This window comes from Amphiura filiformis, chromosome 9, assembly GCF_039555335.1.
Source record: "Amphiura filiformis chromosome 9, Afil_fr2py, whole genome shotgun sequence".
Lineage (NCBI taxonomy): Eukaryota > Metazoa > Echinodermata > Ophiuroidea > Amphilepidida > Amphiuridae > Amphiura > Amphiura filiformis.
The window spans coordinates 54,986,309-55,004,544 of NC_092636.1; the positions used below are offsets into that span (position 1 = coordinate 54,986,309).

General features: G+C 38.0%; 1 protein-coding gene across 1 annotated transcript in view; it reads left to right on the top strand.

Annotated features, from left to right (window-relative positions):
• Positions 1-977: 977 nt before the first annotated feature.
• LOC140161185 (proteasome maturation protein-like) overlaps positions 978-18,236 on the top strand; it is a 193,905-nt gene continuing 176,646 nt past the window's right edge. The window contains exon 1 of the mRNA XM_072184634.1: positions 978-1,053. Coding sequence (XP_072040735.1) covers positions 1,006-1,053 — 48 coding nt within the window. The 5' untranslated portion in view covers positions 978-1,005. The remainder of the gene's footprint in view (positions 1,054-18,236) is intronic.

The window sequence follows — 18,236 nt, forward strand, 5'->3', positions numbered from 1 at the left end:
TCTCATTAACATATTGAAATTAGGAGCTCCAAATCGGTGTATTTCCGAAGATATCATCAAAAAAAACTGTTGAATTTAATAGTCTCAAGTGATACCACAGTTGAGACTAATTCGATATTTTTTGATGATATCTCCAGAAATGTACTGATTTGGAACACAGTTTCAACATGTTAATGATAACAATATGAGCTTTCACCTGATACCAATATCTGCATCTTGGTGGAGTAAAGTGGGGGGGGGGGGGGGGGGGGGGGGGGGGATGAGGCTGTCAATCAGGTTACCCACCTTTAAATAAAAGTCAATTTCTAAAAAACAAAAACCCCAAAACAACACCACTCACTCAGGGATGTAGATGGGGGAAGGGGGGCTCGCCAAAAAAATCACTTTTGCACCGGTAGGCCCTCTCCACTCGTAAAGTTGATGTTAAACTTTTTCGTGTTTATAAATAAAACTATACAGTTAAAAATCATTAAAAATTCACATTGGCAACATTTCCGTTCACGTAGGCCTAGTCAAATGTAGGCCTATCCTTCACGACAGCGACATCTGAACTAAATATCAAGTTATTTTTTTAGGCCAAAAATATCAATTCGTTTCGCGCCCACATCACTCCTCACTTGGATTAGTCCTTTTTTTTTGCATGTGTGCCAATGTAGTTGCTCCTTTTTGATCTGAGTCTAACAAAAGTGGGCTTACATGCCCCCCTTTCTCAAGAGGAATCAAAAATTACAAATATCGCGCCCCCGGTTAATACCGATACCGATCCGGTTATCTTCTCTGGGAAAATCCCTAAATTGAATCATCTCATAGTGTTTGATGGGATCTCTAAACTTTGAAATATGTCCCTTTGTTAGACAAAACGATTTTTAAAAATATTAAATTTGTGTCGTTTTAATTTTTTTACTTCAATACTGTATTAAATTTAAAAAATGATCGTTTCAGTTGGTAAATAAAGAAATAACTGATTGAGTGAGCCTAACAGCTTGCATGATGGGATACATTTAGATGTTTTTGACGGTACTGCGCATGTGCATCTTACGCATGGACAAAATGGTGAGTGATTTTCTCCTGTAATTACTTGCAATTTTTAAGTAAATTGGGGAAGAAAAACTTAAATATGGTGAAGTTCCATGTAGATCATTATCTTAAATTTGAGTTAACTTCATTGGTTTATGTTATTATTGGATGAAAAAGTGAGAAAACTACGGTGAGATAACCTATACACTGGCGCTTGTCATTACACTATTCGCCATTGTTCACTGTGTTGTTTGCTGTGTCATCGGACCTAGAAACTGTAAACATGTTAATATTAACTTGGGTAGATAACCAATCACATGGAATTCTTTCTGTCACTATAAAGTTGTGGCTAAGAGAGCACTCGTTGCCTAATTTTGTAACCGTAAAGTGACCAAAATTTGAGTAAAAGTGGGGTGCAGAATTCGGAAGCTAGTGCAAAACCATGATCAGCAATGTGAAGCTTAGACTTAGTACAGGGAACCCATACCGTAGTAGCTCTCCTACTACGGGTAGCTATAGATGGGCCGGTTAGCTATGGGTCAAAATACTTCAAGCCAAAACCAAGCAGGAGCAGAAGGGGGGGGGGGGCATGATGATGATGAAAACCAGACTCCAGCACCAGAGCTTGTTACATGAGACCCCTTAGTTAGGTATGTGAGCATTCCTTACCTGAGCATGCATAATATTCAGCCTCTCTCAGCATAGGGAAATCGCGACCCGGCGCCATTTTGGAAATTCATTACCGGTAGTAAATTTTACGGCGAAGTTATTGAAAAAAATTTTGGGGGGAATTAGATCGAGTTAAAAACAGTTCCAAAGCTTACAAGGTCAAGTCAAAAGGTTGAACTTGATCATAACCCGGAAGAGGTCAGATGATTCGCACGTGGTCGCGGCAAATTTTGGCGACTTTCTAGTGGGTTTGAAAGTGACGATTTCGATCTATTTTTTTCCGGAAATTACTCTCCAAATATCTAAATAACGGATTTGAGCGGTAAGTTAAATGGAGCACGCGGTGAATAAAGATAGTTTTTTGTACATAAAAATGTTTGGTTTGATGAGATTGGATGGATGCCTTGCGCAAAAAGTGAGTGAACTGGGGACTTGTACGCATTCGGCTACTTTTGCCAGTGAGTGAACATGTTTAACCCGGCATGGTTTGCGTATACTAATTGAATGGGCTCATGCTGTGGATGCTGGGATAGATTCTCACTCTGTGCCGACTATGAGTCGGGGGAAGAAGCAAATTTGGACCTTTTCTATTCCTATCCCATCATGCATAGCGCTATCAGATTGCTATGATAGACGATGTGAATGACTGTGCCGTGGGCACATCGGGTATGATGGCCGGGGATACAGGCCGTTTTTGGCCATTTTCCTATTTGATTTTCTAAATGTTCAAATTGATGGGGGGGCGTAGTCCTATGACGCCACACGTCATGGGGGGGTAACTTGAGCAGGAGTGACCCCATTCTAATGATCAAGTGAACTGGCCCTCGAGTTTCCGCAATGATCTTTGGAATAGGGAGCATGCGCCAGCCAGTGCTCCAAAGGGTGCCTGCTCAAAGACAAAACTTAAGATGGGGGGGGGGGTCATACTTGAGCAGGAGTGACCCCATTCTGATGATCAAGTGAACTGGCCCTCGAGTTTCCGCAATGATCTTCGGAATAGGGAGCATGCGCCAGCCAGTGCTCCAAAGGGTGCCTGCTCAAACACAAAACTTAAGCTGGGGAAGGGGTGGGGGGTTCATACTTGAGCAGGAGTGACCCCATTCTGTTGATCAAGTGAACTGGCCCTCGCGTTTACGCAATGATCTTCGGAATAGGGAGCATGCGCCAGCCAGTGCTCCAAAGGGTGCCTGCTCAAAGACAAAACTTAAGCTGGGGGGGGGGTTCATACTTGAGCAGGAGTGACCCCATTCTGTTGATCAAGTGAACTGGCCCTCGAGTTTCATAATGATCTTGAATAGGGAGCATCGCCAGCCAAAGGGTGCCTGCTCAAAGACAAAAAGGGGGGGGTTCATGCTTGAGCTGACCCCATTCTGATGATCAAGACAAAATCTTCGGAAGCATCTGGCCAGCCAGTGCTCCAAAGGGTGCCTGCTCAAAAGGGGGTTCATCCTTGAATGCATCAGCTAGTGCTTATAATAATTAAACATTTTAAAGGGTGCCCCCCCATTCTGTGAATGATCAAGTGGGTAGTATCAAAAACATCGAGTTTCATCAATGATCTTGACCCTTTTAGGGAGCATCTGCTCCATGCCATTCTCTCAAATTTTGGGTGACTTCTCTAAAAAACATTTTTTTCTGCAAATTTCATTTTTTGAATTCTTTTGCATTATACCTACCTTTAGTTAGGTATAATACAAAAAAAAAATTGAACTTTTTTGATTCTCATCAAAGTAATCTCATATTAAAGAGGTAAATGAAAGAAAACTGATGAGGCATAAATGAATGTCATACTGATATGTGGTTATGGAGATATGCTAATTTGAATGTCTCAATTTTTCAGCCAATTTCCTGTACAAACTTTTTGTGCATGCACATATTAAAATGCTTATAGGCCTATACTGTGCATTGTGAGTACACAATTTAAAGAAACAAGCACTTGCTATTTACCGGTACTGAACTGTAAATGTAATCCTAGATTGATTGAATTTGAATTGATGTGAACATAAGGGCCTATAATTTTCTTTGGAAGGGGGGGGGGTCCCAAATATACAAGGGGGGGTGTCATAATTTTTGAAAGAAAAATAGGGGGTCATAAAATATTTGATGACCAAAATGTAGGGAGTCGCAAGATGACCACAGATAGTGTGTTTATCTTATTCAAAAAGACTGAATACAATTTTAGCCTCTTCAGGGGGTAGTGTGACTTGTAAGGTGTATCAGTGGGTGATGTGGGAGGGGGTCATAAAAGTTTGTTGCCGAAATAGGGGGGTCGCAATTTTATTGATGCTGACTTTTTGGAAATTTGGGAGCCCCGCAGAAAATGATAGCCCCCTAATATACAAATAAACATGTATGAGTAACATTTTGTTTTATTTCTGTTTTCTGATGCAGATTCCAGCTTTGACAGAGGATGGAAACCAGGGACTGTCTTTTGGAATTTGCAGGAGAGCATTACATAGCTCTTCTAGAGCCTTCAAGAGCTGTTTAGAACATTAACAATAAAATGTAGTGAGAGAATGGTCAACTAAGGAAAGCTAAAAAATCACTCTCCGATTTAAGGAGAGCAGAAGAGAGCGATTGCTCTCGCTCTCCTCAAAAGGCAGTCCCTGGGAAACCACAGTGAGGGCCAACAGCATATATGCAAAAATAAAGAAAAACTTATTCAAAAAAATAAAATTTGTGTTGAAGTGTCTTATTATTTTTTTGTCATTGAAAAACTCACGGTTTTGATACTACCCACCCGAGTACACCTTTTCACTGATACAAGGGGGGGGGGGTAATTTGTTTGAGGGGGCACCCTTTAAAATGTTTCATTATTATAAGCACTAGCTGATGCCCCCCCCTCCCCCAGGAAAATGTTTTTGAGCAGGCACCCTTTGGAGCACTGGCTGGCGATGCTCCCTATTCAAGATCATTATGGAAACTCGAGGGCCAGTTCACTTGATCAACAGAATGGGGTCACTCCTGCTCAAGTATGAACCCCCCCACCCCAGCTTAAGTTTTGTGTTTGAGCAGGCACCCTTTGGAGCACTGGCTGGCGATGCTCCCTATTCAAGATCATTATGAAACTCGAGGGCCAGTTCACTTGATCCACAGAATGGGGTCACTCCTGCTCAAGTATGAACCCCCCCACCCCAGCTTAAGTTTTGTGTTTGAGCAGGCACCCTTTGGAGCACTGGCTGGCGATGCTCCCTATTCAAGATCATATGCGGAAACTCGAGGGCCAGTTCACTTGATCAACAGAATGGGGTCACTCCTGCTCAAGTATGAACCCCCCACCCCTTCCCCCAGCTTAAGTTTTGTGTTTGAGCAGGCACCCTTTGGAGCACAGGCTGGCGATGCTCCCTATTCAAGATCATTGCGGAAACTCGAGGGCCAGTTCACTTGATCATCAGAATGGGGTCACTCCTGCTCAAGTATGAACCCCCCATCCCCCAGCTTAAGTTTTGTCTTTGAGCAGGCACCCTTTTCAGCACTGGCTGGCGCATGCGCCCTATTCCAAAGATCATTGCGGAAACTCGAGGGCCAGTTCACTTGATCATTAGAATGGGGTCACTCCTGCTCAAGTTACCCCCCCCAATGACGAAGCGCCATAGGACTACGCCCCCCCATCAATTTGAACAATTAGAAAATCAAATAGGAAAATGGCCAAAAAAACGGCCTGTATCCCCCGGCCGTCATACCCGATGTGCCCACGGCACAGTCATTCATGCGTCTATCATAGCAAAAATCTGATAGCGCTATGCATGATGGGATAGGAATAGAAAAGGTCCAAATTTGCTTCTTCCCCCGACTCATAGTCGGCACAGAGTGAGAATCTATCCCAGCATCCACAGCATGAGCCCATTCAATTAGTATACGCAAACCATGCCGGGTTAAACATGTTCACTCACTGGCAAAAGTAGTCAATTCAGTACTACACAAAGTCCCCAGTTCACTCACTTTTTGCGCAAGGCATCCATCCAATCTCATTAAACCAAACATTTTTATGTACAAAAACTATCTTTATTCACGCGTGCTCCATTTAACTTACCGCTCAACTTCGTTATTTAGATATTTGGAGAGTAATTTTCGAAAAAAAATAGATCGAAATCGTCACTTTCAAACCCACTAGAAAGTCGCCAAAATTTGCCGTGACCACGTGCGAATCATCTGACCTCTTCCGGGTTATGATCAAGTTCAACCTTTTGACTTGACCTTGTAAGCTTTGGAACTGTTTTTAACTCGATCTAATTCCCCCCAAAATTTTTTTCAAAAACATCGCCGTAAAATTTACTACCGGTAATGAATTTCCAAAATGGCGCCGGGTGCGCGATTTCCCTATCGCTGAGAGAGGCTGAATATTGCGCATGCTCAGGTAAGGAATGCTCACATACCTACCTTAGTAATACACTGACATCATGAAGGGCAGTCCTTTTTTGCGGAGGCAATTGAAATTTGGAATAGGTTCCCTGTGGTGCCTTTGCCCGATGACGACGACAGTAAAAGTTTGACCAGCCAGAACTTCAGAAGCCCTAACTTAATTTTTGACTTGACAGACCCATCCAGCACTTAAGTCAACCTTTACTCGAGAACTCTAGCTTCGAATTTGCACACGATAGTTACGCATTCGATGCTAGAGTACTTTACTATGGTTTTTCAGTTGGACAGCGGTGCAATTTTTTACACCGGAGGTTATTTATTCTGTTAATGTTGAAAGTTATTTCAATGAGTCAACTGTATCTTTTGAGCAAGATTTGCGTATTTTGGACAGCCTAAAATTTTGCTGAAGTGTAATTTTAGCAACATTTTTGACGCAATCGCCTGATGTGATTGGCTGTGTTTACTTCTGAACTTCCATTGCTTTACACGGTGTCATGCTTCAGCGAATCCGACTAGATTTTGAATGCAATGGTCTCTAGCCTAGAATGTGAAGCTATCGGTGAGCAAATTCTTGGCTAGAGTTCTCGAGCAAGTCAACCTCCAGTGATACTCCTGTGTGGATGTACTTAGGAGGAAGTTTCAACGAGGTAACAGAATGGGATGATCAGTATACAGAAAGCTAGTGCAACGTAATTTCAATTAGAGCTTGTAGTAAACACTACAAGGCTCCTGTAGCCTGCATGTTTGTCATAATATTAATTACATGGGTTGTTGTACATCTTACCTGAATGTCTATGTTTGAAATTGGTATAAATACTCCATTTATAAATAAATCCAGAAAAAAAAAAGAAGTATTCCAGAGCAATTCCAATGCAACTTCAACTTTAGTGCCGTAATTTAAATACGAAATATCAGCTGTCAGCTCTTAGGCTGTTTTCCCAGTCGCTGCAAAAGCATCAATTATGGATGGCAATAGCCTGTGTGTGTGTACGGCCACCCATGGACGCACGCAATCAGCTACAAAACGACTTGCATTTGTCTATGAATCAAGCTTTTGGAGCAATCCCGCCCTGTGTTTACAATTCTAATTTGACATAAATATGACAAGGATTGTAGTGCCGTAAGGTTACATGTAACAACTTTTTTTAATGCGTTTTTTCATCTTTTGTGGTGATTGTACAATGTACAATAATGTACATATGGTTCTTTTTATAAGGAACGCAGGATTAGTTTGATGAACAATTTAGAGTGAGTACTGTCATGTGTGATTTTACTGATGAATCTGCACTCAAACTGAGATATGCTTCTTCTTTGCAAACTTAAAACAGGGCAGCATCAATAACAAGAATGTCATACCGATAAATGACACGTCTGTTTTGCCCGTTTTTTAAAGTTTGCCTTGCGAACTAGTGTAAGCTTACCTCAGACACGACGAACCTAGATTGGTTCCGCATTCATGAGATGCTAATTTCTATTGTGTTAATTTCTGTTGTGATGAACACGCATCTATTCAATTCTTTCTCACTTCAATGGACATGGTGAATAAAATATAAAAATGATGGCCACCGAGGTCGCGTCTGACACTAAAGTGTTGAAATGTGTTTGTATTTTTCTCAGAAAAAACCCAGGTTTTCTACCTATGGTACTCTAGTTGAAATACAGCACTTGTGATAATGTTAGGCCAATTGGACATGTTTTTTGAGGTGGGCACCCAAAAAAGGCGGTGCTGTCACATTTTGCTCAATAATTTTGCCTTCTCATTCCTATATTTAAAAAAAAATAAAATCCATCATAAACAAATGGTTTTGGTCATATTTTGAGGAGAAATTATCAATCTAATGAATTAATAACAAATACATTTTACTATATGTATTAATTAATTACAACAGCTTAAGGGGGTACTACACCCATCGCATTTTTTTTATGGGTTTTTGCATTTTGTGAAGAAATGAGAAAAAAAATTGGTCAAAGTGGTATGCAAAATGAAGGGGCAAATCTTCTCGTTCTATTGGTGGCATCGGTATCGATGTAGCTTACATGCTTTTAAAGGACATGCCCAAAAGCGGTACATGGGGGCACTTTTACAAATTGGAGTATATCTAAAATTTCAGAATTGCTACCGTGAAACCAGTCACACGCACAAATTAAGCATTAATGTCAGACCCTAAAAGTACCAAAATATATATTTTTTGGAAATGCATTAATTATGCACAGCTTTGAAAACACATGCTTGGCATCACTTATCATTATTAAAGAAAATAAACTTCTTTTTTCCCCTTCCAGTTGACAATGATATGCAAAATTTGTGTTCGCTAGCCAGCACATCTGTTTCAGGTTTGAAACAGTAAAATCTTAATGATAAGATAATGCTTGTTTTTTTTTTTTTTTTAGTTCTAGGCGATTTTTAGGGTCGCCATCTCAGTAAAAGACAAACACTGAATACAATGTAAACGCTATCACAAGTACATGTGTTTGGCACAAAAATGTTAATTTGTCGCAACTTGTTGCACAAAATCAACTAAAGTGAGAACGTTCACAATGTATGTTGGAGCATAATTAATATGCCACCATTTTTACTTACATCAGAGAAGACAATCCTGTATATTTCACTTGAAACAATTCCTGCCAGATGATATTTCGGAGTTTGTGGAGGTCGCCATTATAATTTTGTATTTTGGGGCTGAGCAATACTTGATACTTTGATACGCCGATCGGTACTGTGGGTCGACACGATTAATTGGTATCGCCATACGATACCGGTAGGCTACTTTTGACAGAATATAGAAAAATAAAATGTATTATTATGAAACGTATTGAAAACAAAAATATTCGAAAATTGAAAACAAATAATTATAAGCAAATATTCTAATCTTTCATTCTCGACTTCACGCCGTGGGGGGGGGGGCACTCGGCAACTTTGGAGGTGACGCGCCTGTAGGGCTGGATAAGACCCCTTTTTCAGCATCGCTGTCACCCAAAGACCCATATTTTTTACAAACACATGCTCTGTCACCCGAAGACCCCCTATTTTCCCCAGGCGGCGAATGGCATGATCGAGCCGGCACTGTGAAACCGCCCGGCCGTATGGCATTTTCCATATACCGCTACTTGGTTAGTTTTGTGGGGTTCATTATCGAACCCCAACGGTTTAGCTTGTATTTATATTATTTATTAACATAGGCCTATTTGTTTGTGATATTTCAATCGTTTTAAAATTTCAAAATAATCCCATTCAATTACACGGTTGAAGATGAAAATTTACTGAATTTAGAGAATGCAATGCGACCACCACCTGATTTTTCCATTTGATCTGTCACCCAAAGACCCTTACAAGTTCAATTTGAACAGCAACTTTCATTTATCACTGATTTTGTTACTTATTTTGAAAAAAAACAATGAAATTTGAAGCCATTTTAGAACTAGAAATTGATTTTCGAGGTTTTTGCAGCGCTGTTTCGCTCTCACCCAAATATTCCATTTAAAAATAAGGTCATGTTCTCACCCAATGACCCCATATTTTTTACATTTTGCTCTCACCGAATGCCCCTTAGTGCGAAAGTGCCAGCCCTACACCTATAATCCATTTCATATTGAAGTGCCCCCGGGACTTCAGGTAGCTTAATAAATTGTGTGGTATAGTGATTTAATTCCAATGGATTGTCCCGGGATTGTCTATGGGATATACTCATGCATACCATGCGTGATATGTGCGTAGATATTTCGAGTGATAGAGGTGAAGTTTATGATGTTGTTTTTTGCAAATTTCCAATGTTTTTCGCCTCCAAATGTATTGGGAACATTCATAATGATTGCATATTAAAGACCCATTCAGTGATCCCAGCGCAAGTGTAAAAAAATTAAAATTGTTTGAAGGATAAGTCATTCAAATTGTCATTTGGTATTTTTGAAATGACAAATCTGGCTAAAAAAAAAAAAAAAAACAGCAGTACTGACGAAGTTGAAGCCAGTGGCGTAGCTGCCAAAATTGCCTGTTTGGGCCGCGCCCCCTGGCGCTATTGGGGCCCTCGCCCCCTAGCTCAGGGAGGAAAAAGGAGAGAGAGAGAGAGAGAGGGAAAAAAGGAGAGGAGTGGGGGGGAGAATGGTACTATATAATATCAAAATGTGTTGCTTTTAGGCGCTAGCACCTATAATCTCTTTTTTTTCTCTCTCTCTCTTCACTTTCTCAAACCACCGGAAAAAAAATTGGGTCAACCTTTTCGGGCTGTTGAGGAAGGGCGGCTAAATTTTGTTTGGTGGATTTGGGCCCCACCCCATACAGGCTTGCCCCCCCCTGAAAAAATCCCAGCTACGCCACTGGTTGAAGCCCCATTCAAATACACAGTAGCTAATTTAGATACTATCAGTATCTAAATTACAAATTGCATGTAAAATGTCTTTCGCTGAACCACTCGTGCATAGGCTATGTTTAGCACATATATGACAATGACAAAGGTACCGAAATCTGAATTTTGATGACTTTTACGATCCTCTGGATGAGCAAATCACTGAATGGGCCTTTTAATTATTTTATCATTTTGGAAGAAAAAAAGAAAAATCTAAAAATTTAAAACGATCGTACATTAAGGCTTTAATTTTTAAAAAAAGTTTTAAACTTGTTGTATCTAGTTGATTAAAGTGATGTTTGCTATACTGGTTTTATTATCACCTGTGTTGTGTTTACGATTCGTAATCCCACGAAGAGTAAGTTTAGTTCGTTAATGTAGGCCTACAGCCACACGTACCCGCATCCCCTGAACAAGCACATCCCGACTCATTTCAGGCGCGGATTCAGGGGGAGCGCGGTCCCCGGGCGCCGACTGGCCCGAAGAGAAGAGAAAGGGGCTTTCACGATTTATGTTTAAAACAATTGCTAAAATTGTCCACCAAATCGCTTCAATTAGATCTTCATTTTGCACAAGTTTTTACTTCTGAGGGGGGAACATCCCCCTCAGACAACCCCTCGTCGCAAGCAAGCGCTCCAGGCCATTCTTTTTTTCATTTTATTTTATTTTTCTAAAAATTCGCCCCACTCCCTGACTGCTCTGGATCGACAATCGGTAACAAAAGCTGGTATCGCCCATCACTATGAAGATTGACATAGACGTATTATAGGACTGGGAGCGAGTCTAATACGTGTGAGTAACGGCAGAAACCGGTTGTGAAGAAGACTACGTGGATCGCTACAAAAATAAGCGTCCTTAAGGGCTGGGGTATGAACGTTTGGACAGTATTTATTTTAGGACATTAGAGCACATCAGACATATCGAATTGCATTCTGAATACGGAGAATGTCTTTCTGATATCAAATAATTTTGATTTTTTGAAATTCGCAATTTAATACACATTTTATGGCAAATCATTAAAAAATTGATATTTTTGATATTGAACAGTACTCAAAAGTAAACTTTATAAATCTGATGATTTATACTTAAAAGTATGTAGGTGGGATGAAAAGTCGACGATCAATTGAAAATTTTGACCTTTTCAGTATTGAAGATATGGATTTTTTTTTTCCAAAACACCAAAAAAAATTAGGTCTTTTTGGGAAAAAAATCCATATCTTCAATATGAAATGTCAAAATTTTCAATTGACCGTCGGCTTTACCTCCCAGCTACATACACTTTAAGAATATATCATTAGATTTATATAATTTACTTCGAGGACTTTTATATATCAAAAATTTGAAAAATATCAAATTTTTATAATTTGTCATAAAATTTGTATTATATTGTGATTTTCAAAAATGAAAATTATTTGATATCAGAAAGACATGCTTCAGATTCAGAATGCAATTCGATAGGTCTGAGGTGCTCTCATGTCTCACAAAAAATACTGTCGAAACGCAATAAACGCTCATTCTAGATCCCTTAACAACCTGTCAACTTTAAGACAAATAGGTGAAAAATTACACTTTCACGATGTGTTTTCATAATCTTTTTTTTATTTCACATGATCCGTGCATATATCGCCTAGCTATAAATGGAAAAATATTTTTTTAGACCAATCAAACCAATACATGGGTGTAGTACGCCCTTAATTAAGTTAATTAGCCAGGGGTGGTGCCGGTAGAGGAGGAGCTCGGTGTAAATCCAATGAGAAGTTGATGTGCATTTAAAATAATATCATTTATTCACTTTAGTGGCTAGTAGCAGTAAAAATGCACTTGCATAGTGTTAATTTTATTTTTTAACTTTGTAACTATAATTGCCAAATAATTAATCTTCATAAACTTAGGTAATTAAGGATTAAGGCCAGTGTAATGGGAGAGAACATAGACCTTTTCGAGCATCATTATTTCTGAATTGTATGTCAAAAGTATATAAAACTATACATGTTTGGAAAGGAAATGAGTCAAGGAATCCCATGGTGACGTCAGATTTGTTCAAAAATCTCGAGTTTTTGAAAAAATCACAAAAATTCACTTTTTACCCCAATTTTTTGTGACAACTTAGAAAAAATCCGCTCGAGTAAAAACAAATTCAGTTAGCTTTTCATAAAGAAGAGACATGAACTTAGGGAATGTTTTTGATTTTTGTGGAATTAGTCTGTTTTTTTGAAATATTGAAAAAAACATGTGAAAAAAGCAATTTTGTCACTCTATTAAGCTAAAAATTGCACAGAATGGTGTATATTTTTGTTTAAAACAAATATTTTGAAAAAATGAGAAAACCTTCCCTAGGCTTTGATGTACTCTAAACGATAGTGCAAAAAGTTTACCTTTTGCTTGCATATTTTTCGAGTTATCTCGTCACAAAAATCGTGCAATATTGTCAAAAGTGAACTCTGAGAAATCGACGTTTTAGTAAAAAATGTCAAAATTATGCACAAAACGCCCTTATATTTTAAAACGGTAAGACTTTCACGCATATAAAAGCTGTATCTGGTGCATGGTCTAAATATGCATCTTTTTGCACCAATAAATCTATAATGTCTGTTTTCAGGTGCGCCAAAATTCAAAATAATTAAAAAATCTAAGTGGCATTTTGACTGCAAATTTTTATTTTGTTTACACCACATTTGCTGGCGTGAACAACAAACCGAATGCGCCTAGACTGCGTTGGACATACGCCAGCAGAGTTAAGCATAGCGCCACGCTAAGCGAATCGCTGCGTAATCAAAATATTTCGCAGATTCGCAAGCATTTCTGACTCATTATTTCCGCCAATTTACTAAGCTGTCTTGAGCCATGTGACTTTTTAGAGTTAAAAAGAGTGAAACAAATCAAGCAAAAATATGAGTTAATATTAGCAAGTTGTATTTTATCAGTTTCAAGTGAAAGAATACATCTTAGTGTTGATAAATATCAAGAAATCTCAAATTCGGGCGTGAACGAATGTGTCTTCCATTACTCTGGCCTTAACAAGTTGTTAATTAATGCAGTGGAACATGTGTGTCATGTAATCCAATGGGCTTTAAATTTTGTGTGTATAAAAAAAACAATGAAAAGAAGGAAAGTCTAAGAAATGCATGATTTAATGTAAAATTGTTTTAGTTTATGTTCAAAGTACATAAAAATAAATTATTCACTTCACTATTAATTTTAAATTCTAAACATTAGAGTGAAATTTTCCGGTTATGCGAATAAAGTTGTTTGGAGATTCAGGAAGCAGCAATACTGGTTTTCATACTCTACAGATCTTTTAAATTGTTTTATCTAGATGAAATATCTATTATTCCTATAATTTAAATACCGTATTGTTTGTAATAAACGCCGGGGGCGTTGCATTTTTCCAAAAGGGGGGCGTTTATTGGAAGTGAATTAATTGTCAGTGGAAAAAGCTTAAAAATCGGGTTCAATTTCCCGATGGTGCTCCTATTAAAAGGAGGGATTCACGACTATACATGATGGTGGCGCCCACGGAAAATGATATTTTCGTGGGAAATACAACAAAATTACTCCTGTAAGTGCATGGAATTAGTGAAATTCTACCATAATTAGGCAATGAAATGGATGGGAGTTGAGTCATAATATGTTTTGTCCATTCAATATAGCGATCGTGACTGACATGACTGATGCAAGTTTTAAGCTTACCTATACGATATGGCATGGAAATGTTTGCATTTTTGTCAATTTTTCACAGAAAAATTGGAGGGGGGCGTTTATTAGAGGGGGAGCGTTTATTACAAACAATACGGTAGGCCTGTTCAATTTCTTTTATTTTAAAAGAAGCTGTAATACATTGTGTATGGGACATGAAAATAAACACCATCAAATTGTGTTATGTTCACCCTGTATATTTACATTGCTGTTGTTGACTTTAAAATTGTTTCCTTTGGTATGTTCTACTTGATTATTGTAAGAAATTCACTTCTGATATGTATAACTGTAATCACTATAATACATGAATGTACATTACATTGCGTCAGAAATCATGTGCATTTATATGCCTTCATGTACATTGTTACAAATTATTCATTGTACATTGATTTTTGGAACACCCTGTATGGGAATCAGATATCTAAATGTGATTTAAAGTCCATTTGGGTAAAAATATAATGCCAGTTTTAGCAGAGGAAAATTTTACATTAAATTAAACAATTTAAAATGCGACTTTTTTCACACCCTGTATAACACATAAATACAATGGGTTAAACAAATATAGTGCAAACTATATACTTTATGAAAGCACTAATTGTGAACATTCCAAATATCAAGTTCATTTTCCAATTAAATATTGTAACGGGACCAAGCTTGCCCCTAAACTTTTGTAAGCGACTGATGGAGAAGACTAGTCTTATAAACATACAAGTGGTAGCGTAGTATCAAAGACTAGAATTCTCCCCAAGACAGGTTAAATCAGTGATGCATGAAAGGAGAAGTAACAGGTAAAAATGAGACTTGACAATTCTGTTTTATATTTGCTTCTCTTGTTATATCTTGTATTGTTATTTTGCTTTCATATTTGTCTTATCACATCACAATTCATAAATACAAGTAAACACTGGTAAATAAACAATCTCTGTTGTTGATCATGACGATATTTCCTTATTTATCTCTTTTAAATCCAAATAAATTACCAATAAATGCTGCCGAAAAGTACATACTATCTGCTTGAATAATCGAGAAGCATAAAAATACAATTTAATCAACAGAATCTCTCATCACATGACATAGTCATAGGCTAGGCCAAGGCCTAGTAGGCCGACTACAGAGTATAGTATCCGTCCCTCATTTCAAATATATAGTTTTGGTTTCTCTATTGTTCAGAAACCAAAAATCAAGGGATTAAAATGTGGAGATGAATTGGTATGCAATCATAACACTATTGTGCTGGGTGGACACAAGAGGGTATATATAATCAAAAGTATAATGCCCTATAACCATACGTATATAATAGCCTATTGTGCTAACATTTTCATTATCGATATCTATCACCGCAGGCGACTTTTGCCGTAGGTGGCATACTTCCATGACACCATAAATTACACCCAAGTTATGGATATATACGAGACCTAGGCCTACATGTAGAAATCATGTGCATATATTGAGGGGTGGGGGGGGGTGTTTTGTTTATTTGTCTGAAATATAAACGATGCATGATGATGTAGATGATTTGATTATGAATTAGATTATTCCCGGAAAGCACAACCCATACCTATGTTCTCTCCGCCACCTATATATAACCTCCTCCTCCCCCCTCCCCACACTCGACATCGACTCTTCCCTATTATTCCACTCCACTCTTGAGCCCCCCTATCCCCTCCTTCCCTTCCCACTTCCAGTGCTCTCTCCCCTCTGTTTCTCTTTCTCCCTTACCCTTACCCCCTCCCCCCTCTCGCACATACATACATACACACACCCTCTTTCCCTGGCGATCTCTTCTATCTCTCTCTCTAATAAATTGAATAAAAGTTAGTTTAAACCAGCCTTCTATGATATTGATCTTCCGTCATGCGACATGCACATAAATAGAGTTGCGTATAATAGTGTTTATAACAATGAAGTCATAATCTGTCAAGTGGCTATTGTAATGTCTGTGGAAATATTTCGATGGTCTATATATTTTCACAGTGAAATCAGCTTAGGCTAATTCGTAGTCTCAAGTCAATGCTTTCAAACTAAATCAATGCTTTCAAATGTAGACTGCTTTGTTCGACTTCTCTGCTCGTGAATATTGTACTGCGAAATTTAAACATTTCTTTTGTATACTTAGAGTAGGTAACTTCAAATCAAATAATTTTACGATCCACACCACTTATAAGAAACTGAAACCAAAACCGAAACTGACTGACACAAATGTTCGGTTTTAAACAAAAGGTAGAAACAATGAGTTCGATATCTTATGATTCAAGTGGTTAGGCAGGACAATAGGAAATCACGTGACCAAAACCAAAACCAAAACTAAAACTATATATTTGAAATGAGGCCATGTCTGTACACCTATACGAACTTGCCATGCAACAATGAATGCACACAAAATACAGTGCATAATTTTCCATTGGACTTGTGCATGTGTGCGGCAAGTCACTTGCACAATAGTAGGCATAGGCGCTAGGCCAAAACACCGGAGTGCATAACCACCCGTGTGTTGCCACTATTGTGGTAGCCAAGCTGCCACAGAGTAGGGCGTATTTGCTTTGGTTGGCAGTGCTTACCTTCAAAACCCTTGGGCTGAAGGTTTGGGTGGACTATTGTCCACCAAGCAATCTGATTAAATTTGCGTCGTGCACGGCCTTTTATACTCTCCTGAACGCGTTCATGGAACCTTTTGGCGGCTGCGTTCAAAGCGTAAGCTCCGTGACTATGGAAATCGCGCAGTCACTCCGCGTCAGGCGCTCACTTTCGAAAAGATTTTGAGCATGACGAAATCAACAATTTAATAACTAGAACAATTGCTAAAGTGTTTTTAAATCAGGAATCAAACTGATGACCCCATTTTTGACCATGTAAAACATAAAAATACTCCAAAATATCTTAAAATTCTACATCCTTAAACAATTACATCTTAAATAATCCAAAGTTTGATCAACAAAAGTCGTTTTTAAGGAAATTTACAATTTTTAGGAAAACTTGTTTACGTTCCCAGACGACTGCTGGCCGGGGAATTTCAAAATGGCAAATCCAAAATTCTGTAAACAACACAAGGAAAACGTGGATTTTGTCCTGAATATTTACTCATAGACGGTATGTAATACCTTATTTTGTTCCTGACAAAATTATTTACACAATATTATAAGATCTCTGTACAACTTCTAGCAGAATAGTGACATTTTGAAGCCAAATTCACACGCACGACATGGCAAATTTTCTCTGCCGTATTTTCAACACTCGACCTCTCGGACGACCGGACTGGTCATCAAATACAAATATTTACAAAAATATACCTTGTGCAGAGCCATGCAATCATTTTTAAATTCATAATAACAACCAAAAACTACCACGAACACGTGAGCATCGTGACTTTTCTCTAAATATGAATTTGACAAGAGCTGAATTTTTGTATCTCTGCAATAGACAAACACACAGGAGGTAAGCTTAAAAACAGGCCAAAAATCTGAAATCGCATTTTGGCTCTCCGTTTCACTATACTATATGTAGAAATGATGGAGTGGTAAAGAGATGTTATTTTTTAGGTATTTTTCATTGGAATCACCCTGTATACTTTTTTTGCACACCCTGTATATCCATTCATACTTTACAGATTTGCAATCCTTGCAATTAACTACGCTTTCTAAAATGTATACTTTTGCATAGTTTGGGTGAATATGTTTTGAAATATAATCTGAAAAAAAAAAATGAAAAAAAAGAGTAGTTTTTGACAAATTGCCAGATGTGACACAATTGGGTCCCACCTCAAAATACATGGAATTATATATCAAGAATTATATATCAAGAATTATATATCAAGAATTATATATCAAATGTTAATGAAGTATGTCAAATGTTAATTGAAGTATTAGGATTGTTAAATCCCAATACTATTGACTATTAAAATACTAATACTTTGACTATTAAAATAGTCAAAATTGAAGTCAAAGTTGAAGTCAAAGTCAGACTTCCCATTTTAATAGCTACAAATCAAAGTCAAATTCCACATTTCAGATTGTTCCAAATTTGTTTCCTGATAGGACAACATGTAGTAATCTAATTGAAATTGCTGCCAAATTGCTGCTTTTTATATGAAATAAAGAAATTAAACCCTTTAATACCAAGTTGTATTTGCTTCACAACATATTTTCAGTTGAT